The sequence below is a fragment of the Phocoena phocoena genome, chromosome 14, assembly GCF_963924675.1.
Source record: "Phocoena phocoena chromosome 14, mPhoPho1.1, whole genome shotgun sequence".
NCBI classification, from domain to species: Eukaryota; Metazoa; Chordata; class Mammalia; order Artiodactyla; family Phocoenidae; genus Phocoena; species Phocoena phocoena.
Window position 1 is genome coordinate 38,460,326 of NC_089232.1, and position 26,476 is coordinate 38,486,801.

At 42.7% G+C, this 26,476-nt stretch overlaps 1 protein-coding gene and 1 non-coding gene across 3 annotated transcripts in view; both read left to right on the forward strand.

Moving 5' to 3' along the window:
• Positions 1–7,581: 7,581 nt before the first annotated feature.
• Positions 7,582–26,476, forward strand: part of FAM161A (FAM161 centrosomal protein A) — a 30,127-nt gene continuing 11,232 nt past the window's right edge. For both annotated transcript variants that reach the window (XM_065891637.1, XM_065891638.1), the window contains exons 1-2: positions 7,582–7,770; positions 25,117–25,355. In XM_065891637.1, the coding sequence (XP_065747709.1) occupies positions 7,582–7,770; positions 25,117–25,355 (428 nt within the window). The remainder of the gene's footprint in view (positions 7,771–25,116; positions 25,356–26,476) is intronic.
• LOC136134264 (U6 spliceosomal RNA) lies at positions 11,692–11,798 on the forward strand. Its single transcript, XR_010656546.1, has one exon. It is a non-coding gene; the product is annotated as a U6 spliceosomal RNA (small nuclear RNA).

A 26,476-nucleotide genomic window follows, 5' to 3' on the forward strand; every position in this document is an offset into this window, starting at 1 on the left:
CTTTTTGTCATTTTACCTGAAGTTCTCCCTGGAGAAACAGAAATACAACTTTTTCTTGTAGGGCTTTGCAGCTGGGTGCTGGGGAATGATGAATTTCTGGTGGTAGAGTTGCTGTAGGTGATGTTTGGTGCTTTTGCCTTGGAGGACTTGAAGGAGATAACCTGCTGAAACCATGCAACTCAGATCGGGACTTGAACCCACGGTCTTTTAACTGAGATCACACACCTGGTCTCAGGACTTAATGAAGCTCAGGTTCTTGATGTCTTGCTGCAGAAAGAATTCTGTGAGAGACAAAGTGATAGGTAAGAAGTGGATTTATTTAGAGAGAAACACATTCCACAGATGGAGTGTAGGCCATCTCAGAAGGCAAGAGTGGCATCAGGGTATGGGGGTGTCAGTTTTTATAGGGGTGGGTAATTTCGTAGGCTAATGAGTGGGAGGAGTGGTCCAGCTATTTTGGGGAAGGGGTGGGGATATCCAGGAATTGGGCCACCTCCCATTCTTTGACCATTATGGTTGGCCTTGGAACTGTCATGGCACCTGTGGGTGTGTCATTTAGCTTGCTGATGTGTTACAATGAGCGTATACTGAGGCTCAAGGTCTAGTGGAAGTCGACTCATCCACCATCTTGGACCTATTTGGTTCTAATCAGTTTATGTCACGTCCTCGGGCTATGCCGTTCTTTTAAAGGTTGTGTCCTGCCTCCTTCCCTCCTGTTTCATTACCAGTTTTTCAAGGGGGCTGAAGGTCCTCTTGGGAGACTTCTTTGTCAGTGACCCGACACAAGACAAAGTGGACAATGAACTACTCCTAGACAAGAATGCTGATGAGTGCCTTTTTCATCTCACTGGAGATCTGCTCCGTCTATCCTTTGGTGGAGTTCTTCCTCCAGGTGATGGCTGCCTCCTTGGGCTTAGCTGTCTTCTAGGTGAATATGATCTTGATGGGATCTGTAGTGCCAGCAAGATCAAGTATGAGAAGAAGCGTGAGATTTTGGTTGATTCTTCTCCTTTTCCTTTTGTTTTTTGGAATTTTTTTTTTTTTTCCAGAGAATGTCCTTTAGCTTTGGTACAGTTTCAGGCTGGGGAAATTTCAGGATATCACTAAGTGTCAGAAGTGGTCACTTGTACTGAAGGTTCCGGGAGTGCTGGAGTGTTCTTTTCTGGAGCAGAGGAAGGACTCTGGCTCTCGGTTCTTTGATGAGAAGGCTGAACATGATTGTGCTTTCTCTCTGTCCTGACTGGGCAGGATTGTCTTTTAGGGTAGGAGATCTGGACTGGAGTCTTCTTAGACTTCAAGATCTCTACCTTTTCTCTCTACTGCTTTCTTTTTCTTCTTTATCTCTCTTTTCTTTGTCTTGCTTTTTTCATAGGTGGCAATTTTTCTTCAATCTGTCTATTTCCTTTCTTCTTTCTTCAGGTCTAGGAAAGTGAAAGGGATTCCAGTGATATTTTCTTGTGGAGGGGCCACAGTTCTCCCATAAACTCTGTAGAATTTTTTTTTTTCATTCAAAACGCCAGTTTGGTTGATTCGCATCATTTTAGAGCCTGGATTCTCCAAAAACAGCCAAGAGAATTGGGCCAGAGCCACACTGGGTCACTCTGTTGTGACCTAATAAGGTGATGGTACTACACTTCAGATGCAAAGAATAATTTCCATCTTGGTTCAGCCCTTCACTTCCAGTTGGTTGACTAAACTCAGTCATAACATTCTCCTTATTTTTTAAAAAATAAATTTATTTTTGGCTGCGTTGGGTTTTCATTGTTGCAGCTAGTGGGGGCTACTGTTTGTTGCAGTGCGTGGGCTTCTCATTGCGGTGGCTTCTCTTGTTGCGGAGCATGGGCTCTAGGAGTGTGGGCTTCAGTAGTTGCAGCGCATGTACTCAGTAGTGGTGCGCGGGCTTTAGAGCGCAGGCTCAGTAGTTGTGGTGCGTGGGCTTAGTTGCTCCGCAGCATGTGGGATCTTCCTGGGCCAGGGCTCGAACCCATGTCCCCTGCATTGGCAGGTGGATTCTTAACCACTGCACCACCAAGGAAGTCCCATAACATTCTCTTTAAACCCAAGGATTTCTGTAACTCATTTGGTTATCCAAAGCTTTTGAACCTCAAAATTTATTTTTCTCATGTCTGCCTTATTTTTCTAAGCATTCTGCACATTTCAGCTACTTCAGTAGTTTGTTTGTTGCTGAACCAATGATCTTATCCTGCACTTGTTCTGTGGAAGAATCCAGGAGTCATATTGCTCTGAGAACACTCCCTATCCCAAGGTGCATGGGAGATTATGTGTATATATATATATATATATATATATATATATATACACACACACACACACACACACATACATATATATATTTAATACATTTTAAGTGGTTTGAAGCCACCTGTATTATAATTATATTATAAAATTATATGTTAATTTATACATTATATAAATATATGTTACATATAATATATATTTTATGTAATATTATTTTTTATTTTATTATTTTAAAAAATCTACTAATATTTTATTGGGTCATTCAATCCCAGGACATCAAGAATGTAGAAGAAAGGGAAATGAGACAGCAAAAGATGGAAAACAAATACAAAGGTATGAATTAATAAGCTGGCCATTTCTTTAAAAAAAAAAAAGATCGGTTTCTTGTCATCAGTGACTTGCCCAGACAGTCTCCATAGAATCATCCTGCCTTAGAAGAGTCTATCAGGTAAAGGAAGGGAAAGAAATATATTTGCCAGTTTCACATCTCTCACTGGTCAAAGCTTATCCTAGCACGTTGATCCTTGCCCAGTGCCTCCAGTCAGCTGCTGGGGAAGCGCAAAAGCTCAGTGCTTCATCTGAGTCTGGAAGTGGTGTAAGTAGCGAGAGCCTCTGTGGGTGTAGGCAGTATTGCTTTAGTGCAAGAGATGCTACTTTGCTACTACAGCAGCGAGCCAGAGGACCAGAGAGCAAATGGAACTGAGCAAATAGTTAGGTATCCTAGAGAAGAATTAGAGCCTTGGTTCTCCAACCTGTAAAAGATTAGAGTCATCTGAAGAATTTTGGAAGCTATCTGATAATCCAGTGTTCAAATTATCTATTTCTGCATTAAAAAAATTACTCCAGGGAATTCCCTGGCGGTCTGGTGGTTAGGACTCTGTGCTCTCACTGCGGAGGGTTCCAGTTTGATCCCTGGTTGGGAAACGAAGATCCCACAGCCCATGCAGAGCAGCCCTCCCCCGCAAAAAATTACTCTAACACATGGCTTAAAAACCACTTAAAATATTTTATTAAATATATTAATATACTTTCACAAATGAATATAATTATATAATATTACATTTTGTATATTAATATGTAAATTTAAATATAATTAATATATGGTTTCTATTTAATATATTTAAGTGGTTTCTAAGGAACATATTAATAAATATATTTATTCCATATATAATTTACGTATATATACTTACTATATATTTTATAATTTCTGTCATTAATTCTTCTGTGACCCATAAATTGTTTTTTAGAAGTATTTTAGAGTTTCCAAACTGAAAGCCTTTTCTAGTTTTTAAAAAAAAATTAATGTCTAACTTAATTGCATTAAGTGATCAGAGAATGTTAACTGTATAATATTAATCCTTTGAAGTCTGTTGAGGCTAGCTTTATGGCTGAGAGCTGTGGTTTCTTTTTATAATGTTCCTAAGATAATATATATTCTCCAATTGTTATATATATATTTATATAAATTTATTTCTATAATATAATATATAAAATATATTTATATACATATTAGAAAAAATATATTTTCTAATAGACATATGTTACGTAATTATAATTGTGCTGTTCAAATCTTCTGTATCCCTCCACGTATACACAAATGTATCAAAGACACTTACAGGACTGTTCATAACTGCTTTATTCACAATAGCAAATGTGGCAGTCAACTAGCTGACCTGCTTAGATCTCCTTTAAAGACAGGCTCTGCTGTGAGGAGTGCAGTCAATTGACACAGCAGTGTGCGTGCAGGGGCCTGTTAGTACTGGCTTTAAAGACCTGACTGTAAAAATTTCAGGGTATTCGCAAACTGTTTGTTAAACACAGCCATTATTAAAAATTAAGTTTTGCTAAATTGTAATTAAATAAATTATATTCAAAACAAAGATAATTTCTCAAAACTCTTCACTTCCTCTTCTGTTACTACATTTTACTTATACTTAGGCTCTCAAGATTATTTGCATCTACTCTATCTGTATGGTGGAAAAACTATATAATGGTGTCCTATTGGGCATCATTCCCCAAGTTCATGTTCAGTGATGTCACACTGGTTACTTGAAATTGGCCTTGGTGAGGGTACTGACATGGAAATCAGTGAGTGCTACAGGTTGGCTTTTAAACTTAAAACAATGAGGAAAATGCTAATAATACAGAAAAAACTTAGTGTGTGGTGTCTGTAGCTGTCACATTGTGAACAGCACAAAAATTTAAGGAAAATTCTTTTAGTATTAGAAAAGTATTTATTCTAGCAAAAAAGTTACAACATTGGCAGACAAGTGAAATTCTGACATACATGTTGGTTGTTTCACTTTCATCTTAGTCATTAATATAAACAAAAATATCAACCAGCATTCATGCTGGAACTACATTCACCAGTTGCAACCATAGGTTGGCTATAGATACAAGAGTTCAGCAAAAACCAATGAAAGTACTCTGGGAGAATCAATTGTGAGGGATTTACAGTAAAGAGTATGTTTTATTTATGAGTGTGTGCTACAATTCTTTATATTACTAAAATTTATAAGTACAATCACATACACACACACTTTCTCCCAGAGAGCCAGTCATCAAACATTTACCAGCATAACGCTGGCTAACAGCCGGCAACCACAGCACTTCAGGGTTTTCTCATTTGAGAACTTGCCCTTCAGAGGGAGTGCTAGCCAATGATTCAGATGGCAGGGCTGGTAGGGTCTGGCCATGTCTGTTCTATGAGCAATCTTTGTGCTGGAGTTCTCTTTTTACCTGGCTGAGACTTTCTCAGACCTTCACTGTAGTTTCAACCTTCACCTACACAATTATTCTCCTTTCCCTCTCTTTTCTAAGGTGTCAGAATATATCTTGTCCTGAAAACATTCCTACTCCTGTCCCTTTATCTTTCACAGGAACTTCCCCCAATAACTCTCTTTCACTTCTAACTCCTTCCTGGTATCATCTTCCTGAAGGACCCAAACTGACAGCTGAAAAAATGGAAACAATAGATGAGTGAATAAACTTAAGAAAGTGATAAAGACAATGTTAATGGCACGGATTAAATTTAAGAGTATGCCTTGACTGTAACTGTTACATTATGAATAGCACAAAATAATGAGGAAAATTCTTCCAGTATTGGAAAACTATTATCTCAGCAAAGAATACTATTCAGCAATTAAAAAGGAACAGACTACTCATATATACAACATGGATGAATCCCCAAAAGACAGTATGCTGATCAAAAGAAGTTAAGAGCAAAAGGAGTACATACAGTACGATTCCATTTATATGAAGTTCTATAACAGTCAAGGGAATGTGGAATGGGGAACAGACTGGGAAGGGGCACAAGGGATCTTTCCAGGATGACTGAAATGTTCTGTCTCTTAATATGATTTCATGAGTGTACGCATTTGTCAAAACGCATCCAGCTATATATTTTTTTGTACACTTAAAAAAATATCTATTTATTTGGCTGTGCTGGGTGCGGCACACGGGATCTTCCTTGTGGCATGTGGGATCTTCAGTTGTGGCATGTGAACTCTTAGTTGCAGCATGTGGGATCTAGTTCCTTGACTAGGGATCAAACTGGGCCCCCTGCATTAGAAGCACAGAGTCTTAGCCACTGAACGTCCAGGGAGGTTTCCCAACTATACATTTAAGATCTATTCATTGCACTGTGTATGTTACATCTCAATACAAAAGTGCAAAAATAATTCTTCCTATGATGACGTAAGATTTGTCATTTTCTTCTTGTAGATCTGTCCATTTCTGCTGTATATATTTTGAGGCTATATCATTAGATAACTGCAAATTTATGTACATATAACTGAATGACTGCTGTACATCTGAAACGAACACAACATTGTGAATCAACTATATTTCAATTAAAACAATTTTTAAAATATATCTGCAAATTTAGAATATTGCTGATGAGTGGAAGCTTTTCTGCTCTTCTATAAACACATACAATGTGTCCTCCACACTCATTCCTTCTATCCTATTCTAGCCTAATCTTCCATTTGCAGTGCTTCAGCACGTAGACCTGTCTTGCTGGTTTTGGGTCGGACTTAAAACGAATCCCAAGAGGGGGACGTGCAGCCACAGAACTAGCTGCATGCAAATGACTGGAAGTCCCTTCTCCGGTCACTTGGGTCATCCATACCTCATGGGCTTCCAACTCTGGCTTCTGCTCAGAATCTAGCCAGCATCTGTTCCAGTGGTCGAAGCAAATGCTCAGTCAAAACAAAGAGCAGCCTGAAGAAGGTGAGGGAATAGGGGATTTTGCAAGTGCTCACACTCCAGACCAGCGAACAAGAAAGACTTGGTATAAAGGGCTCTGATCTCAGAGAAGGGTTCTAGACATCGCTCGCTGCATACTCTACTTTTGTGGTGGCGGTGTCAGGTTGTAGGGCAGGGAGCGGGAGGAAGCTGAAGAATAGGGAGGGGAAAGTTGCTGCAGCCTCAGCCTCAGGAGGTAGGGACTTTAGGTAGCAGGTGGCTGGACTGCACCACGCCTGCTATTTTAAGGCTAGGCCTCTCTTCCAGGCCGTGGTGTAGAGGGAAGGCATCATTTGAAGCACCCACATCCCAGGTGGGAGATGTTAATGGGGGTGAGATGGAGATGACACTTGTCTGTGGCTACTGCTGGGCGCTCTCGCCCTCCGACCCCCACCACTATAAAGCTGAGGAACCCAAGGAGCAAACACGCGGTCCATACACTTGCACTTTCACTCACTGGTGGGTGGACCAGGCTCCGCCCAACTCTGGGCTTTTATTGGTCAGCCGAGAAGGGATAGCTGGCAGCCTCCTCCGGATTGGTCGATTTCTGCTAGCTCTCAAGTCAATCAGAGTAGAAGGTACTGGACTCCCATTCTCTGGCTTCCGGGGGAGCCATGTTGGGTAGCGGCATGCAAACCTTCCAGTCCTGAGGCCGTAACGTAATAATATCCCCAGCTTTCCTCTGCCGCCGCCGTCTCCTCCTAACAGGTTATTTCAATGAATAAAAATGCGCTTTTTCACTCACAAAACGTGTCGTTTCATTAGTATAATGTGAGAAGCCTGCGTTTAGGCAGTGAAGCGCGAAGGAGGGGAAGAGGTGCCCTATTCTGCCCACCAGCCCTCTAAACCAGCAAAGATTCAATACTGATTCCCGCTATCCAGGAGGCCCCCACTTCGGGCCTCCCGCAGCGGGCGCCGGTTTTGAGTGACTTTTGGCCCCTTGCGGCAGCTGTAGCGTCCCTAGTTACCGGACCCCTAGTAACCACCTCCCCAAGCAAGGAGCCATCGGGCGCCTACTGCCGCGCCGGCTTCCACGCCCCGGGCCAGCGCGGGCGCTCAGGCCTCGGTGGCGTGGTGATGGCCGCCTCGCACGGAGCAGCGAAGCTGGCGGCCAGCAGTCTCCCAACCCCGGTCAATCCCAGCACCGGAGCGCGGGTCACCCATTACGAACGCAAAGACCCCGTAGAGTCCCTGTCGGCGGCGGCAGCGGCCTTGGAGGAGGAGGAAGAGGAGGAGGAAGAGGCAGCGGGGCTGGCGCGGGCGCCGGTAATGCAGGGGCGGGAAGTGGGCTGGGGCTAGGCCCCGGGTGGTGCACCTGGAGGCTGGTCGGCGACCTCGCTGGTGAGGCGCGGGCTGGGAAACGCGCGCCCTGTCCAGATCCCTCCCTACCGGTGAGCCTGGCCCACCACGTTCTCTGTGCTCCCACGGAAAATACTCAAAACCAAGGCGTTGAAAAGTCTTTTAACTTTAACTAAAGAGATTGTTGTAAAAATTTCTTGGAGAGCATTTACGTTAGTCTGTTTCCAGAGAGTGAAAAGTACAGAACTTTATTCCTTATGCCCCAGCATCTGTTGCGAGTAGATATTTGCTTTTCTTTTTCTTTTCAACTTGAGGAAAACTGTTCTATCCATAGAGGATAACCCATAAAATGCAAGTGAATCAGCTGTGCTGTCAGGTGTGTTTTGTTGTCATCTTGATGTCTTGGTTATTAGTGCATTTTAATACAGAACATGAGAGATGATGTTTAAAACCAGCAAGAGTTCGCTGGGTAAATCAGACAGATATAGTTAAGCCTCCAGAGAAACAAATTACTGAGGTTCCAATGTTTCCACTCGGCTCTTAAGGGTGGGGTGAGACAGCTTTTTCACTGATCAATTTTCAGTGTCAAATGTGTTGTGACCACCTGTCTACCAGGTAGAGAGTCAAGTCTGCCATCGGCTCTATTCACTTAAAAGATGGGAACCTTGAATTTTAACTAGCAATCTGCAGACATAAATCTCCTTAACCCCAGTTAAAGATTCTTAATACCATTTGTCCAAAGCTTCTCAGATTCAAATCATTGTGGTCTAGGGCTAATAGAAATTACTGGATATTTTGGAATTCTAATCTCTTTACACTAAAACTGTTAATGAGAAAATCTGTAGCAACACCTTTTATGGGCAGTATTTTACCAACAGATAAAACTACTTGAGGTTATCCAGAGTAAGGCAGATTGAGACCCTGAACATAAACCAGGGTCAGTGACCTAGGACCAGATTCATTCATGGTAAAGCTTCCCCTCAACACAAATTTCAGGAGCCAACGAAGGAGGCAAACTGATGTTGGAAAAAGATTTGAATGGAGAAAAAGGATTTGGAGTCCTGGGCTAGGATCTGTTCATTTGCTAGTTGATATTCAGAAGTAACTTCCTTCAATCTCAGTTTCCTTATCTGTAAAAGAACTATAATAACTGTCTCTCTTTCTTGTCTCACTGGGCTACTATGATAACCAAATGAGAGAGTATGTTATAGCTAAAGGACAGTTTGTATAAATTAGTAATAATAATAACAACTGCCAGTGGGACTGTTATTTGAACAACTCTTGCAAAGATTAAGTTCTACTTTGGCTTGCTGTGGTGGAGGAAGCAGTCAGTTCTGTAGTCACAGGTATACTTCCAGAGTGTCCTGGTAAGCTGCAGATCTGTATGAGGAACGTCACCTTAGGAGAGGTTAGTTTAATGAGCTAATTTCCAAGGGGCATGGTCCTACTGAAAAAAAAAAAAAAAAAGAAATCTAAGTTTGGAGTTTGACACTGTTTTGAGACCACTGTACTTGAAGGATCCAAAAGCAAATCTGGATAAGCTGCCACTGTAGAAGGCCTGATGGTCAGAGGACATGGGGTTGGCAGACAAAGCCCTGAAAAGCCAAGGAGAGTGCAGGAGCCAAGGTTTGCCTTCTTCACAGTTTGGCTTGGTCTCCACCTTGGGTTTTTTATATTTATTTGTTTTATTTATTTATTTATTTTGGCTGCATTGGGTCTTTGTTGCAGTGTGCAGGCTTCTCGTGGTGTCTTCTCTTGTTGCAGAGCACAGGCTCTAGGTGCGCGGGTTTCAGTAGTTGCAGCACATGGGCTCAGTAGTTGTGGCCAACGGGCTTAGTTGCTCTGCAGCATGTGGGATCTTCCTGGACCAGGGCTCGAACCCGTGTCCCCTGCATTGGGAGCACAGAGTCTTAACCACTGCACCACCAGGGAAGTCCCTCCACCTTGGTTTTTTAAAGGTTAGTTTATCTCAACTTCGTCATCTATAAGATGGAGTAAACTCAGCTTACCAGAATCACCACACAAAATTGATTAGAGAACCAACTGTCACAGTAGGCCCCTTTAAGTCCTTTGGTTTGCCAAAGCAACCCCTGCCCCACTGCCGGCTCCATGCACACCCCTTGCAGGACTCTGTGCCCATATAGGGCACTAAGTCATATTTCTTGAATCTAGCCTCAGTTGGAGATATCAGTTCATAGACCTTTATGGGGTTGATGATGACATGGGTAAAGCACTATTCTATAATTCACAGTTAAAATTTCACTGACTTTCCTAATGGGATGGCCTTCTATTTTTCAACAAATATTGAGCGTTTATTAAGTGCGAGTCACAGACTATTCAGTAGTGATTGAAGGAGACATAGCTCATGTCGTAACAGTGCTTCCATTCTGATGGGGAAGTTAGACAATAAAAAATGAACAGTCAAATGATTATAAGACAGGAAATGTTGGGAAAGAAATGAACAGGTTACTATAATTTAAAAAAGAAATAGGAAGGAACATATTTCAGTGAGTTAACATTTAAGCCAATGCCTGATCGATGAGAAAGAGCAGCCATTTGAAGAGTGGGGGAGGGAAAAGCATTCCAGGCAGAGGGAGTGGCATATGCAGAGGCCCAAAGATAGGAAGAGAGAGAGTTTTGTGTGATTAAGGATCTGAAAGAAAGCCAATGGGACTGGAGAAGAGAGAGGGGGAGAGGGGAGGGGATGAGGTTGGAGAGGTAAGGAGGGTCTTGTAGACCAAGGTAAGGAGTTTAGTGTTTATTGCAGGTGCAGTGAGAGGTCCTTGAAGACTTTTAAGAGATCTGACTTGTTCCTATTTACATTTTAAAATGATGACTCTGATGGCTTTGTGGAGAATGATTGGAGGGTTTGACAAAGAAAGGAGACTGGGTAGGAGGCTTTTGCAGTAATTCAGGTGCCAGAAGTGGTGGCTTGGACCTAGAGCCCAGGGGAGATGGCAAGAAATGGACAGATTGCATAGGACTTAGATTAGATTGGATGTGAAGGCCAAGGAAGAAGTCAAGAATGCTCATTCCCACGTTTCTGGTTTGACCAGCTGCACAGAAGATAACGTCATTTACTGAATTGTGGGTAACTTGGGGAGGAATAGATTCAGGGGCTGGGTGGGAATCAAGGTTTCAGTTTTGAACATGGTAAATTTGAGATACCTGTGAAACTACCAAGTGGAAAGATGAGATACCTGTGAAACTACCAAGTGGGCCTATGAAACTGTAATCCTGTTGGGTGTGGGATGGAGAATCTCCATCTGGGAGTTTTCAGCATTTTTGAAACACTGGATTAAGTCACTTAAGGGGAGACTTCAGAGAAGGAAGAGAAGGGGCCTAGTGTAGAACTCTTAAAACCCTTGACATTTAACAGGTAGAGAAAAGGGGGGCAAAAGAGATTAAGACCAGCTACAGTGGTAGAAGAATTATTGCAGGGTTGTGGAAGTTTCCAATTCATTTGTTTCAATGCTAAGGGAAAGGGGCAAATGCTGCTAAGAGAAGGACATTTCATCCCCGAAGCAGGAGGGAAGGAGCAAAGGGGCACAAAGGCAGGCAGTTTTGTAGATGGGAAGATGAGGGAACTTCCCTCTGACGGTTTTTTTTTTTTACTGAAGAAATAAAGGAATTATCATGGGCAGTTGGGAGTCGGGGTGGGAGCAGGTAGAAGAGCAAGGGACAGGTAGGCAGGATCTCTGGGGCAGTGTGAGAGCCACTTCCAGAAGGAGCATGGGAGGTACCAGGCAGACCAAGTAGCCATGAGAAATTGTTCATTTTTAAATTTAGTATTAATATTCACAAAACATTCTTTTTTTTTAAGTTACATTTTAATTATAGAAGTAATACATGAACACATTCTCCTTTTAAAATTTCAAATGTTATATCGTGCTTGCTTTGGCAGCACATATACTAAAATTGGAACGATACGGAGAAGATTAGCACGGCTCCTGCGCAAGGATGACACGCAAATTAGTGAAGTGTTCCATATTTTTATAAAGATGTTAAAAAAATGTTATAAATAAGGCTTAGGCCCTTTTAACACTTCTCCCCTCAAAAAGAAAATCTGGTTCCCCCTCCCTCCTCATCACTAGCCACTGTTTTGAAGCTGATATATATTCTGGGCTTTTTCCTGTCTCCTGTGTACATAATATTTTAATATATGGTAGCATTTTATAGATACATATTGTTCTGCCACTTGCTTTTTTCTCTTATGTACATTTAGATCTGCCTCATTCCTTACAAATCCCTTTAATGCAAAAAACTTTTAAAATAAAAATTCCATAATTGTAGATGATAGTAGATCGACTATAACACAAATAATTATGAGTGCTGATTACTAATGAAGCAACATGTGTTGGAAGGAGACATCATCTAACTGGGTCAAGCCAATCTAGGGAAGATTATCCTCTAATCTAGTGGCTGCATGTACAACAACATTCCACAGAAAGCTCAACAATTAAAGGGAAAGGGTGCTATTTTAGGCTCTTGGAAAATAATATCCTTGGCCTAGATTGTTTGAACTACTAAATGTTTCCTTCTGTGTGGAGACAATTTGAGATGAAATTAGAGTTGGAAGTTGCTTACTAACCATTTATCTGTTTTGGGTAAAACACTGTGATATCAGTTTATCCGAAAAGTTCAGGCTAGTGTTACCAGTATTAAGCTGAAATGGAATGGATACTGTGCAAAAGTCAGCGCATAATTATCATTTGCCGCATCTCTTCAGAAGCTACTCATCCTTCTATATCTTTTTCAAACAGTTTTTCCAGGTTCAAATAAACTTCATCCTTTCTGTGAAAATGATTGTTATAAGGCCTTGTTTTAAGGAATGTTCTAAAAGAATGAATGGAGAGCACGTGGATGCTTTTGCCTAAAAGCGAGTCTTTGGAATATCCACTCTGTTTCAATGGTAGTTTTTGGAAAATAAGCCCTTTCCTTAATACTCAGTAGGATATCACTCTTGAGCAGCCAATATTTCTTTGATTCAGTCTTTATGAGGGAATACCTGTCCTCTTCCCTTGGGAGAAACTTAATATTGTTTTAGCTGGACATTCGCTCATCCAACAAATACTTATTGAGCATCTGCCATTGGCCAGGCACTTTTCTAGGCACTGGGGACACAACTGAACGAAGCACACAAACGCTTGCTTTTGTGATGCTCACTTTTTGGTGGGGGCAGGCATCTAGTACACAAATCAGCAGAGATATCAGTTGGTGGTGAGTACTTATTGAGAGAAAGCAGCAAAGGGAGGCTGACAGTGAGTCAGGGGAGAGGCTGTCATTTCAAACAGGGTAGTCAATGAAGGCCTTGCTGAGAAGATGACATTTTGAGTGAAGGTCTGAAGGAGTGAGCAGGTGGGCTGTTCAGATATCTGGAGGCAGGGAGAGGGAACAGTAAGCCCTTGAAGTGATCTTGCTGATTCTGTGAGCTTCGGAAAAACTGCAAACCGGAATCGGCCGCTTCTACTAGTATGAGCTCCTGCCGCCAGGATGGACGAGGAACCCTGCTGGGGCGGTACAAGCGGATTAGCAGATGGAGAACTAACAGGAAGGAATAAGTCCCTGCTTCCTCCTCCAGCTTTGCAGTCTCCCTGTAGCCCCACTGTTAGAGTCTAGCGGGAAGCAGCTGGCAAAGCGGAAATGTGGTTTGCAGAGTCCCAAGCCCAGCATCACATAGCACGGCTTTGGAGCCGAGACACCGGTTTAACACCTGGCTCACATACTTTATGTATTGTAAAGCTGAAGTTCAAAAGGCTAGGGCCCACGTCACATGGCTAAGAAGTGCAGAACCTAGGCATGAATGAGAATGCTGACACCACGTCTGTAATCTTTTCCCCACGCCACGAGAACGCTCCAAACTGAAAAGTTACTTAACTTTCATCAAACCCTTTCAGCTTTGAAGGGTTGTAAAGGGGCTGAAACCAGGTGACCCGTGAGTGGTCAGGAGCCAGTGGTAGACAAGAAACAGAAACCACCGCCTGCTTGCCCTAACTTCCCTTTCCAGACTTGCTTCCCAAAATTGCTTTATGCATTTTTACTTTCCTTTTAGCCTGCAGCTGTGTGCACGTTGCTTTCCACCACGCACCACCGCCCCCATCCCCAACACTTTTGCTAACGTCATTTCCTTTGGAGTACCTGTTCCCTCTTTCCCCATATATAGTACTTTCTATGATCCTCCAGATTCTTCCATTCGTTGACTCAGCCCAAATATCACCTCCTCTAGGAAGCCTTCCCTTATCTTCCAAACTCAAACCAAACCAAAGCCCCCTTCTTTTAAATACCCTTATCGCTTTGTTGCTGAACTCAAGTTTGTGTGCCCAATGCACAGTGAAGCTAAACAAACCAAAATAGTGGAGTTTGGAGCAGAGAAAGTTTTACTGCAGCCCCAAGCAAGGAGAATAGGCAGCTTGTGCTCAAAAAGCCCAAACTCCCCTGATGGGGAAGAGTTTTTATAGGCAGAATTAGGGGGAGGGCTGCAGGGTGTGTAACCTTTCTCTGATTGGTTAATGGGGAGGTAACAGGGTGGTGTTCCAGGAATCTCAGTCATCAGCCTTCTGGTTCCAGCCAGTCTGGGGCCATGTGCTTAGGCTCAGCCTAAAGTTACCATCCTCCATCTGGGTGGGGGTCTTAGTTCCTGTTGAAGAACTCAGAGATTCGTATCAGATTGTTATGTATATCCCTTGAGGAGGAACCAGGACCCTCCGCTTTCCTCCACTACTGTTTCTTGACTTTTTCCTTTGTTTCTGCATTCCCTCACTCCTCGAATTAGTAACTGTTTGAATCTGCCCTTTGAAATGGGGACACAGAAAGACTTCTGTGCCGAGGAGGACCCCACAGGGTTCTGCTCAGTTTCAACTAGATCGTTGTATCTCTCATGACCACTGTCCATTTCATGTTAGTCCTCCTGTCACTGCTTATTTAGATGCTGGTGTTTGCCAACATTTCCATCCTCAGGTTCTTGCCTCTCATTGCCCACAGGCAGCCTTATCCACACCCAAGGATGCACCTACACTTCTGTGTGCATTGCTGGCTCCCATATCTCCATCTCCAGCCCAGCCTTCTTACCAGGTCTCCAGACCTATTTTCCCCCCTGTTTCCTATACATTTGGCTGCCCTACTATCCTCTCACACTTAGTGTGTCTAAAACAGAGATCAGTTTCCTTTCCCTAAAATACTCTTCCTCCCTGTATTCCCTATATTCATGAATGGAAGCCCCATCATCTACCTAGACATACAGCACTCCAAACAGAAACCTTTTCAATTTCTTGCCCACAGTCCAGGCTATTATCAAGTTGATGATTCAGCTTCTTAAATCTCCCAAGGTAGCCTCCTTTCTTGTGTTCCTGGTGCTGTTACCTAATTCTGCCCTTAATACCTCTAACTCGGACGCTTGCAGTAGCCCATGAACTGCCGTCAACCTTGCTTCTCTTCACTCCACCTCACTTGCTACCAGAGAGTCCTTCTGAGTGTTACTGACCATGTCTCTCCTCTGTTCACATCCTTTAAGGCTCCTGTTGCCTGTGGCTTGGCCCCCTAGACTCTTGGTACTCTTGGTTGGGCTTTTTTTTTTTTTTTTAATATTTATTTATTTTTGGCTGTGTCAGGTCTTTGTTGCAGCACTCAGGATCTTTTGTTGCAGTGCACAGGCTCTTCGTTGTGGCACGTGGGCTTCTCTCTAGTTGTAGTGCAGCACAGGCTCAGTAGTTGTGGCATGTGGGCTCACTAGTTGTGGTGCCCAGGCTTAGTTGCCCCATGGCATGTGGGATCTTAGTTCGACCAGGGATCGAACCCACATCCCCTGCATTGGAAGGCAGATTCTCAACCACTGGACCACCAAGGAGGTCCCTTGGTTGGGGCTCTTGACATGCCTTTTTCACCTTGCTTCCCATCCTCCTGTGCTCCATATGCCCTATTCCCTATCCCCACTCAGACTATATACCTCTCTCTGAGCACAGCATGCCTGTTCCTTCCTCTTGTGGCTAAAAACCCTCCTGCCCTTGGGAGGAGTGTGGTGTGTCTTTGGAGCCTAATAGACTTGGGATTGGATCCCAGCTCTACTTACTAGCTGTGTGATTGTAGGCAGGTCACCTAACTCCTCTGAGCCTCAGTTTCCTCACCGAGGACAGAGTACCTGCCAGTTGCATCGTCATGAAGTAACATGATGAATGTTCTAGCACTGTGCCTCAGTTTCTCTGTTTTTCACTGTTTCCCTGCTCTGGCAAACTTTGTCCTTATCCAGCCTTATGTCTCCAGTCTGGCTCACCTCTGCAAATTTTGTCTCTTCTTTCCCCCAGTCAGAATTAGGTATTCCTTCTGTGAGCTCTCATGGTCTCTGATATTGTAACATACATGGTCACTCATCTGTCTACGTGCTCAGCTGGGAGCAACTCGTGGGCAGGAATCAGGAGTTCTGTCTCATCCAGAGTCTGCTATCAATTATTTATCTACATGTCCTGTCCTAAACTAGCTGGAAGCTTCTCGAAGGTGGAGTTTTCATCTGATTTGTATCTTTCAGCAGCTAGCTGAGTGCTGGGTGTGTCTAAATATTGAATGAATGACAAAATTAACAAGCTAAGAAGGTAATGGTGTTCCCACACTAAAGAAGGTAATGGTGAAGAACACATACAGGAACAGCAAAAGATATCAGAAAATTCTCTTAATTGAGTTGTATGACTCATAAAGCAATTCTCCAATTTATTTGGCAATAAATTTCTGCACACTGTTTCTACTGAAGGTAACTTGTTTTCCTTCATTTGTTTTCTCTAAGTTATCCCAAGTGGTAAAACACTGGCCTCCTGTACACTGTTTTTAGCCCATTAAAATATTATATCGGGCTTCCCTGGTGGCGCAGTGGTTGAGAGTCTGTCTGCTGATGCAGGGGACACGGGTTCGTGCCCCGGTCCGGGAAGATCCCACATGCCGCGGAGCGGCTGGGCCCGTGAGCCATGGCCGCTGAGCCTGCGCATCCGGAGCCTATGCTCCGCAACGGGAGAGGCTACAACAGTGAGAGGCCCGCGTACCGCAAAAAAATAAAATAAAATAAAAATAAATTTAAAAAAAATATTATATCTATAAATATTATATACAACTGACTCTTCTGAATTTTCCTGTCAGGAGACACTACTCAGATTTATTTTCTAGAGTCTTACCAGATTGGATCTCTAATTTTCCATTGGCAAATATGCTTTTTCCATTTTGAGTCTATTTCAGGCACTAAGCTAAATTTAACGCTATGGTCAGCAGCCTTTTATGCATAGTATCATAAATAATTTCAGTTGTTTCTCACCTGAGAAAATATAAAAATTTTTTATTTGTGGAGAATATGGGGTTTTACCTCTTTCGTTGCCTCAGTTAAAAGAACTTTGAAAGGTATGCGAAAGGAATGAGGGGAAAAGATCAGTCATGCCCTTCTAGGCATGTATATAGAATACCCACCGTATGTGTTCTTGTTCTGTTGTCACCCCACAGTCCCCGTCACCGTGGGAGCTACTGCTCTTGGTGCCCACGGGAGCGGCTATTCCGGAAGTCCCTCCCACCTCCTCCCAGGCCCTCCTACTCCCTCCTGAGGTACCCGCCCTCCCCACCCCGCCTCCCGCACCGTACCCCTGCGGACATCCTGGAGGGCTTTTCCCTGGCTCCATGATGAGCCCCTGAGAACCTTGTTCCCTCCATTCCTGCATTCCCCTGACTTTTCTGTTCCCCGCTCTTTCTCCATTGGAACACCCACCCTGGGGGCCCACAGTGCAGAGCCCAGCTGTGGGCTACGGTTGCTTGGTTTGCAGCCCGGGGAATTATGTTCTTCATCTCAGGTAAACCTACACTCAGAAGGAGGTGTGTTTTTTTTTTAACACCTTTATTGGAGTATAATTGCTTTACAATGGTGTGTTAGTTTCTGCTTTATAACAAACTGAATCAGTTATACATATACATATGTTCCCATATCTCTTCCCTCTTGCGTCTCCCTCCCTCCCACCCTCCCTATCCCACCACTCTAGGTGGTCACATAGCGCCAAGCTGATCTCCCTGTGCTATGCGGCTGCTTCCCACTAGCTATCTATTTTACGTTTGGTAGTGTATATATGTCCATGCCCCACTCTCACTTTGTCACAGCCTACCCTTCCCCCTCCCCATATCCTCAAGTCCATTCTCTAGTAGGTCTGTGTCTTTATTGCTGTCTTGCCCCTAGGTTCTTCATGACCTTTTTTTTTTTCTTAGATTCCATATATATGTGTTAGCATACGGTATTTCTTTTTCTCCTTCTGACTTACTTCACTCTGTATGACAGTCTCTAGGTCCATCCACCTCACTACAAATAACTGAATTTCATTTCTTTTTATGGCTGAGTAATATTCCATTGTATATATGTGCCACATCTTCTTTATCCATTCATCTGTTGATGGACACTTAGGTTGCTTCCATGTCCTGGCTATTGTAAATAGAGCTGCAATGAACATTTTGGTACATGACTCTTTTTGAATTATGGTTTTCTCAGTGTATATGCCCAGTAGTGGGATTGCTGGGTTGTATGGTAGCTCTACTTTTAGTTTTTGTTTTGTTTTGTTTTGTTTTGCGGTACGTGGGCCTCTCACTGTTGTGGCCTCTCCCATTGTGGAGCACAGGCTCTGGGCGCGCAGGCTCAGCGGCCATGGCTAACGGGCCCACTGCTCCGCGGCATGTGGGATCCTCCTGGACCTGGGCACGAACCCGCATCCCCTGCATCGGCAGGCGGACTCTCAACCACTGCACCGCCAGGGAAGCCCCTGAGGGTTGTCTTTTTGTCTTGTTTATGGTTTCCTTTGCTGTGCAAAAGCTTCATTAGGTCCCATTTGTTTATTTTTGTTTTTATTTCCATTTCTCTAGGAGGTGGATCAAAAAGGATCTTGCTGTGATTTATGTCATAGAGTGTTCTGCCTATGTTTTCCTCTAAGAGTTTGATAGTGTCTGGCCTTACATTTAGGTCTTTAATCCATTTTATTTTTGTGTATGGTGTTAGGGAGTGTTCTAATTTCATACTTTTACATGTACCTGTCCAGTTTTCCCAACACCACTTATTGAAGAGGCTGTCTTTTCTCCACTGTATATTCTTGTCTCCTTTATCAAAGATAAGGTGAACATATGTGCATGGGTTTATCTCTGGGCTTTGTATCCTGTTGCATTGACCTATATTTCTGTTTTTGTGCCAGTACCATACTGTCTTGATTACTGTAGCTTTGTACTATAGTCTGAAGACAGGGAGTCTGATTCCTCCAGCTCCATTTTTCTTTCTCAAGATTGCTTTGGCTATTCGAGGTCTTTTGTGTTTCCATACAAATTGTGAAATTTTTTCTTCTAGTTCTGTGAAAAATGCCAGTGGTAGTTTGATAGGGATTGCACTGAATCTGTAGATTGCTTTGGGTAGTAGAGTCATTTTTACAATGTTTATTCTTCCAATCCAAGAACATGGTATATCTCTCCATCTATTTGTATCATCCTTAATTTCCTTCATCAGTGTCTTATAATTTTCTGCATACAGGTCTTTTGTCTCCTTAGATAGGTTTATTCCTAGATATTTTATTCTTTTTGTTGCAGTGGTAAATGGGAGTGTTTCCTTAATTTCACTTTCAGATATTTCATCATTAGTGTATAGGAATGCTAGAGATTTCTGTGCATTAATTTTGTATCCTGCTACTTTACCAAATTCATTGATTAGCTCTAGTAGTTTTCTGGTAGCTTTTCTGGGATTCTCTATGTATAGTATCATGTCATCTGCAAACAGTGACAGCTTTACTTCTTCTTTTCTGATTTGTATTCCTTTTATTTCTTTTTCTTCTCTGATTGCTGTGGCTAAAACTTCCAAAACTATGTTGAATAATAGTGGTGAGAGTGGGCAACCGTGTCTTGTTTGTTCCTGATCTTAGTGGAAATGGTTTCAGTTTTTCACCACTGAGGACGATGTTGGCTGTGGGTTTGTCATATATGGCCTTTATTATGTTGAGGAAAGTTCCATCTATGCCTACTTTCTGCAGGGTTTTTATCATAAATGGGTGTTGAATTTTGTCAAAGCTTTTTCTGCGTCTATTGAGATGATCATATGGTTTTTCTCCTTCAATTTGTTAATATGGTATATCACATTGACTGCTTTACGTATATTGAAGAATCCTTGCATTCCTGGAATAAACCCCACTTGATCATGGTATATGATCCTTTTAATGTACTGTTGGATTCTGTTTGCTAGTATTTTGTTGAGGATTTTTCATCTATGTTCATAAGCGATATTGGCCTGTAGTTTTCTTTCTTTGTGACATCTTTGTCTGGTTTTGGTATCAGGGTGATGGTGGCCTCATAGAATGAGTTTGGGAGTGTTCCTCCCTCTGCTATATTTTGGAAGAGTTTGAGAAGGATAGGTGTTAGCTCTTCTCTAAATGTTTGATTGAATTCACCTGTGAATCCATCTGGTCCTAGGCTTTTGTTTGTTGGAAGATTTTTAATCACAGTTTCAATTTCAATGCTTGTGATTGGACTGTTTATATTTTCTATCTCTTCCTGGTTCAGTCTCAGAAGGTTATACGTTTCTAAGAATTTGTCCATTTCTTCCAGGTTGTCCATTTTATTGGCATAGAGTTGCTTGTAGTAATCTCTCATGATCCTTTGTATTTCTGCAGTGTCAGTTGTTATTTCTCCTTTTTCATTTCTAATTCTATTGATTTGAGTCTTCTCCCTTTTTTTCTTGATGAGTCTGGCTAATGGTTTATCAATTTTGTTTATCTTCTCAAAGAACCAGCTTTTAGTTTTATTGATCTTTGCTATCATTTCCTTCATTTCTTTTTATTTCTGATCTGATCTTTATGATATCTTTTCTTCTGCTAAATTTGGGGGTTTTTTGTTCTTCTTTCTCTTATTGCTTTAGGTGTAAGGTTAGGTTGTTTATTTGAGTCGTTTCTTGTTTCTTAAGGTAGGACTGTATTGCTATAAACTTCCCTCTTAGAACTGCTTTTGCTGCATCCCAAAGGTTTTGGGTCGTCGTGTTTTCATTGTCATTTGCTTCTAGGTATTTTTGATTTCCTCTTTGATTTCTTCAGTGATCTCTTGGTTATTAAGTAGTGTATTGTTTAGCCTCCATGTGTTTGTATTTTTTACAGATTTCTTCCTGTAATTGATATCTAGCCTCATAGCGTTGTGGTCGGAAAAGATGCTTGATATGATTTCAATTTTCTTAAATTTACCAAGGCTTGATTTGTGACCCAAGATATGACCTATCCTGGAGAATGTTCCATGAGCACTTGAGAAGAATGTGTATTCTGTTGTTTTCGGATGGAATATCCTATAAATATCAATTAAGTTCATCTTGTTTAATGTATAATTTAAAGCTTGTGTTTCCTTATTTATTTTCAATTTGGATGATCTGTCCATGGGTGAAAGTGGGGTGTTAAAGTCCCCTACTATGATTGTGTTACTGTTGATTTCCCCTTTTATGGCCGTTAGTATTTGCCTTATGTATTGAGGCGCTCCTATGTTGGGTGCATAAATATTTACAATTGTTACATCTTCTTCTTGGATCAATCCCTTCATCATTATGTAGTGTCCTTCTTTGTCTCTTGTAATAGTCTTTGTTTTAAAGTCTATTTTGTCAGATATGAGAATTGCAACTCCAGGGTCTTTTGATTTCAATTTGCATGGAATATCCTTTTCCATCCCCTCACTTTCAGTCTGTATGTGTCCCTAGGTCTGAAGTGGGTCTCTTGTAGACAGCATATATACGGGTCTTGTTTTTGTATCCATTCAGCCAGTCTATGTCTTTTGGTTGGAAAATTTAATCCATTTACATTTAAGGTAATTATCGATATGTATGTTCCTATTCCCATTTTCTTAATTGTTTTGGGTTTGTTATTGTAGGTGTTTTCCTTCTCTTGTGTTTCCTTCCTGGAGAAGTTCCTTTAGCACTTGTTGTAAAGCTGGTTTGGTGGTGCTGAATTCTCTTAGCTTTTGCTTGTCTGTAAAGGTTTTAATTTCTCCATCAAATCTAAATGAGGGGGCTTCCCTGGTGGCGCAGTGGTTGGGAGTCCACCTGCCGATGCAGGGGACATGGGTTCATGCCCCAGTCCAGGAGGATCCCACATGCCGTGGAGTGGCTGGGCCTGTGAGTCATGGCCACTGAGCCTGCACGTCTGGAGCCTGTGCTCCACAACGGGAGAGGCCATAGCAGTGAGAGGCCCGTGTACCGCAAAAAGAAAAAAAAAAAAAGTTTGAAATCTGAATGAGATCCTTGCTGGGTAGAATAATCTTGGTTGTAGGTTTTTCTCCTTCATCACTTTATACATGTCCTGCCACTCCCTTCTGGCTTGCAGAGTTTCTGCTGAAAGATCAGCTGTTAACCTTATGGGGCTTCCCTTGTGTGTTATTTGTTGTTTTTCCTTGCTGCTTTTAATATTTTTTCTTTGTATTTAATTTTTGATAGTTTGATTAATATGTGTCTCGGCATGTTTATCCTGTATGGGACTCTCTGTGCCTCCTGGACTTGATTAACTATTTCATTTCCCATATTAGGGAAATTTTCAACTATAATCTCTTCAAATATTTTCTCAGTCCCTTTCTTTTTCTCTTTTTCTTCTGAGACCCCTGTAATTTGAATATTGGTGCATTTAATGTTGTCCCAGAGGTCTCTAAGACTGTCTTCAATTATTTTCATTCTTTTTTCTTCATTCTGCTCTGCAGTAGTTATTTCCACTATTTTATCTTCCAGGTCACTTATCCGTTCTTCTGCCTCAGTTATTCTGCTATCGATCCCATCTAGAGAATTTTTAATTTCATTTATTGTGTTGTTCATCACTGTTTGTTTGCTCTTTAGTTCTTCTAGGTCCTTGTTAAACATATCTTGTAATTTCTCTATTCTATTTCCAAGATTTTGGATCATCTTTACTATCATTATTCTGAATTCCTTTTTAGGTAGACTGCCTATTTCCTCTTCATTTGTTAGGTCTGGTGGGGTTTTTGCCTTGCTCCCTCATCTGCTGTGTATTTTTCTGTCTTCTCATTTTGCTTACCTTACTGTGTTTGGGGTCTCCTTCTCGCAGGCTGCAGGCTCGTAGTTCCTGTTGTTTTTGGTGTCTGTCCCCAGTGGCTAAGGTTGCTTCAGTGGGTTGTGTAGGCTTTCTGGTGGAGGGGACTAGTGCCTGTGTTCTGGTGGTTGAGGCTGGATCTTGTCTTTCTGGTGGGCAGGTCCACGTCTGGTGGTGTGTTTTGGGGTGTCTGTAGCCTTATTTTGATTTTAGGCAGACTCTCTGCTAATGGATGGGGTTGTGTTCCTGCCTTGCTAGTTGTTTGGCATCGGGTGTCCAGCACTGTAGCTTGCTGGTCGTTGAGTGAAGCTGGGTCTTGGTGTTGAGATGGAGATCTCTGGGAGATTTTTGCCATTTGATATTATGTGGAACTGGGAGGTATCTTGTGGACCAGTGTCCTGAACTTGGCTCTCCCACCTCAGAGGCACAGCCCTGATGCCTGGCTGGAGCACCAAGAGCCTTCCATCCATATGGCTCAGAATAAAAGGGAGAAAAAGTAGAAAGAAAGAGAGAAAGAAGATAAAATAAAATAAAGTTATTAAAATAAAAAATAATTATTAAGAAAAAAAATTTTTTAAGTAATTTTAAAAAAACACAAAAAATGGAGAGACAGAACCCTAGGACAAATGGTAAAAGTAAAGCTATAAAGACAAAATCACACACAGAAGCATACACATACACACTCACAAAAAGAGAAAAAGGTTAAAATATATATATATCTTTGCTCCCAAAAGCCACCTCCTCAATTTGGGATGATTCGTTGTCTATTCAGGTATTCCACAGATGCAGGGTACATCAAGTTGATTGTGGAGATTTAATCCGCTGCTCCTGAGGCTGCTGGGAGAAATTTCCCTTTCTCTTCTTTGTTCGCGCAGCTCCCGGGGTTCAGCTTTGGATTTGGCCCCGCCTCTGCGTGTAGGTCACCTGAGGGCGCCTGTTCTTCCCTCAGACAGGACGGGGTTAAAGAAGGAGCTGCTTCGGGGGCTCTGGCTCACTCAGGCCGGGGGGAGGGAGGGGTACGGAGTGCGGGGCGAGCCTGCGGCGGCAGAGGCCGGCGTGACATTGCAGCAGCCCGAGGCGCGCCGTGCGTTCTCCCGGGGAAGTTGTCCCTGGATCATGGGACCCTGGCCGTGGCGAGCTGCACAGGTTCCCGGGAGGGGAGGCGTGGATAGTAACCTGTTCTTGCACACAGGCTTCTTGGTGGCTGCAGCAGCAGCCTTAGCGTCTCATGCTCGTCTCTGGGGTCTGTGCTCAGAGCGTGGCTCGCGCCCGTCTCTGGAGCTCCTTTAAGCGGCGCTCTTAATCCCCTCTCCTCATGCACCAGGAAACAAAGAGGCAAGAAAAAGTCTCTTGCCTCTTCGGCAGGTCCAGACTTTTTCCCCAGACTCCCTCGCGGCTAGCTGTGGCGCACTAACCCCTTCCGGCTGTGTTCACGCCGCCAACCCTAGTCCTCTCCCTGGGATCTGACCTCGGAAGCCCGAGCCTCAGCTCCCAGCCCCACCCGCCCCGGCGGGTGAGCAGACAAGCCTCTCGGGCTGGTGAATGCTGGTCGGCACTGGTTCTCTGTGCAGGAATCTCTCCGCTTTGCCCTCCGCACCCCTGTTACTGCGCTCTCCTCCGTGGCTCCGAAGCTTACCCCTCCGCCACCCGCAGTCTCCGCCCGCGAAGGGCCTTACTAGTGTGTGGATACCTTTCCTCCTTCACAGCTCCCTCCCACTGGTGCAGGTCCCATTCCTATTTTTTGTCTCTGTTTTTTCTTTTTTCTTTTGCCCTACCCAGGTACATGGGGAGTTTCTTGCCTTTTGGGAGGTCTGAGGTTTTCTGCCAGCGTTCAGTAGGTGTTCTGTAGGAGCTGTTCCACATGTAGATGTATTTCTGATGTATTTGTGGAGAGAAAGGTGATCTCCGCGTCTTACTCTTCTGCCATCTTGAAGCTTCTCCAGAAGGAGGCTCTTTACAAAGGGTGGTTTGGCTTGATCCTACTATAGTGTATGGGTTAGTACATGATCTGGGAATCTAACCATCCTTTATAAAATGGATTAAACATTTATTTTCTGGCAACTTGGTCTCTCTCTCTTGTTCTTAATAAAATGTCATTAGGAGAAAATGTGCATAGGCCACAAGTAACTTATAATCTGTTATATGTACATAGTCCACAAGTAGCATATAACCTATTTAAGTGGACTCTTTTTAAAAAGCAGCATTGGGAACCAGTGTCAACTTAATTTGTCTTTCAGTTCTAGACATCATATAACAGGTTTTTTCCTCCTACCAGGCTGATTTTAACACCAACATTTCTGTGGTAAATGAACAAAAACGTATAAGCTGTGAGGATTTTGTGGACCTTTCTGATATTTACCACTCTAATGAAGAGTACTTCAGGAAACTAGAAGAGCTGAAGGCAGCCCACATGGAAACTATGGCAAAGTTAGAGAAAATGTACCAGAATAAATTAAATTTAAAGGAAGTTCAGCTAGCGATCACCATGGAAGAAGCTGCTAGTGTCTCTTCCAGGTAAGTTTGTACATAATGTTATTTGTGGACTGTAAAGTAAAATGTATACTTAAAAGTGCAGAACAAAATTATTTCAGAATATTTTCTTTCAAATATCCCTTTGTGCTTTTAATGATATACAGAGGTGAGATTTTATTCAGATTGTTTGATGGCTTATCAACCTATTAGGTGGCTTCTTGCCTTGTGGGTCATTTGGTGGCCCTTTGTTCTTTTCTCTCTGACCCACCATTCTTAGACATGTATCAGAATATTTAGTCTGGGCCATTTTCAAATGATGAATATTAAAATTTAACTTTAAAATCCCTTTTTTTAATAATATGTGGATTAATATGAGCTCAGTAAAGATATAGTACAGAAAGTTCAGAGCTAAGACATAGATCTGATTTAAGTTTTCAAAATAGTCATTTTTGCCATAAACTGGCTTCTTTTGAAACTTGAGTTGGTCAGCTCTGATTGTGCATCTCCTGTGTGCCAGACCTTGTCTGGGCACCGAGGAGTCAAAATCAAGATGCCTTCAAGGAGGTCAAAGACTAGCTGAGATCTAAACACACAACATGGTGTAACAGAGTGTCATGGAGACAGAAGAAGAGCAGTTGATCATGTCAAGGTGTCAGTGGAGGGATACAGGCACATCGAGTGTTGTATCTGAGTTCAGTCTTGAAGGAGAAATAGCTGAAGCAGATGTAGGAAGCAAGGAGTGGCCTTCTAGGCAGCAGGAACCATGTGTGCCAAGGCATGGTGCCGTGAGAAATCACCGTGTGTGTGTGAGGAACTTCCCATGATTGGATCTTTTTTTTTTTCCTTGTGTTGGGTCTCTGTTGTGGCGCACAGGTTCTTCTTCGTGGCAGGTGTGCGGGCTTCTCTAGGTATGGCGCGAGGGCTCCAGAGCCCGCGAGCTCAGTAGTTGCGGTGCACGGGTTCCCTAGTTGCAGTGCGTAGGCTTAGTTGCCCCGAGGCATGTGGGATCTTAGTTACCCCACCAGGGATCAAACTTGCGTCCCCCTGTATTGGAAGGCAGATTCTTAACCCCTGGACCACCAGGGAAGTGGCCTGTGATTGGATTTTTTTTTTTTTTTTGGCTGCATTGGGTCTTCGTTGCTGCGCACAGGCTTTCTCTAGTT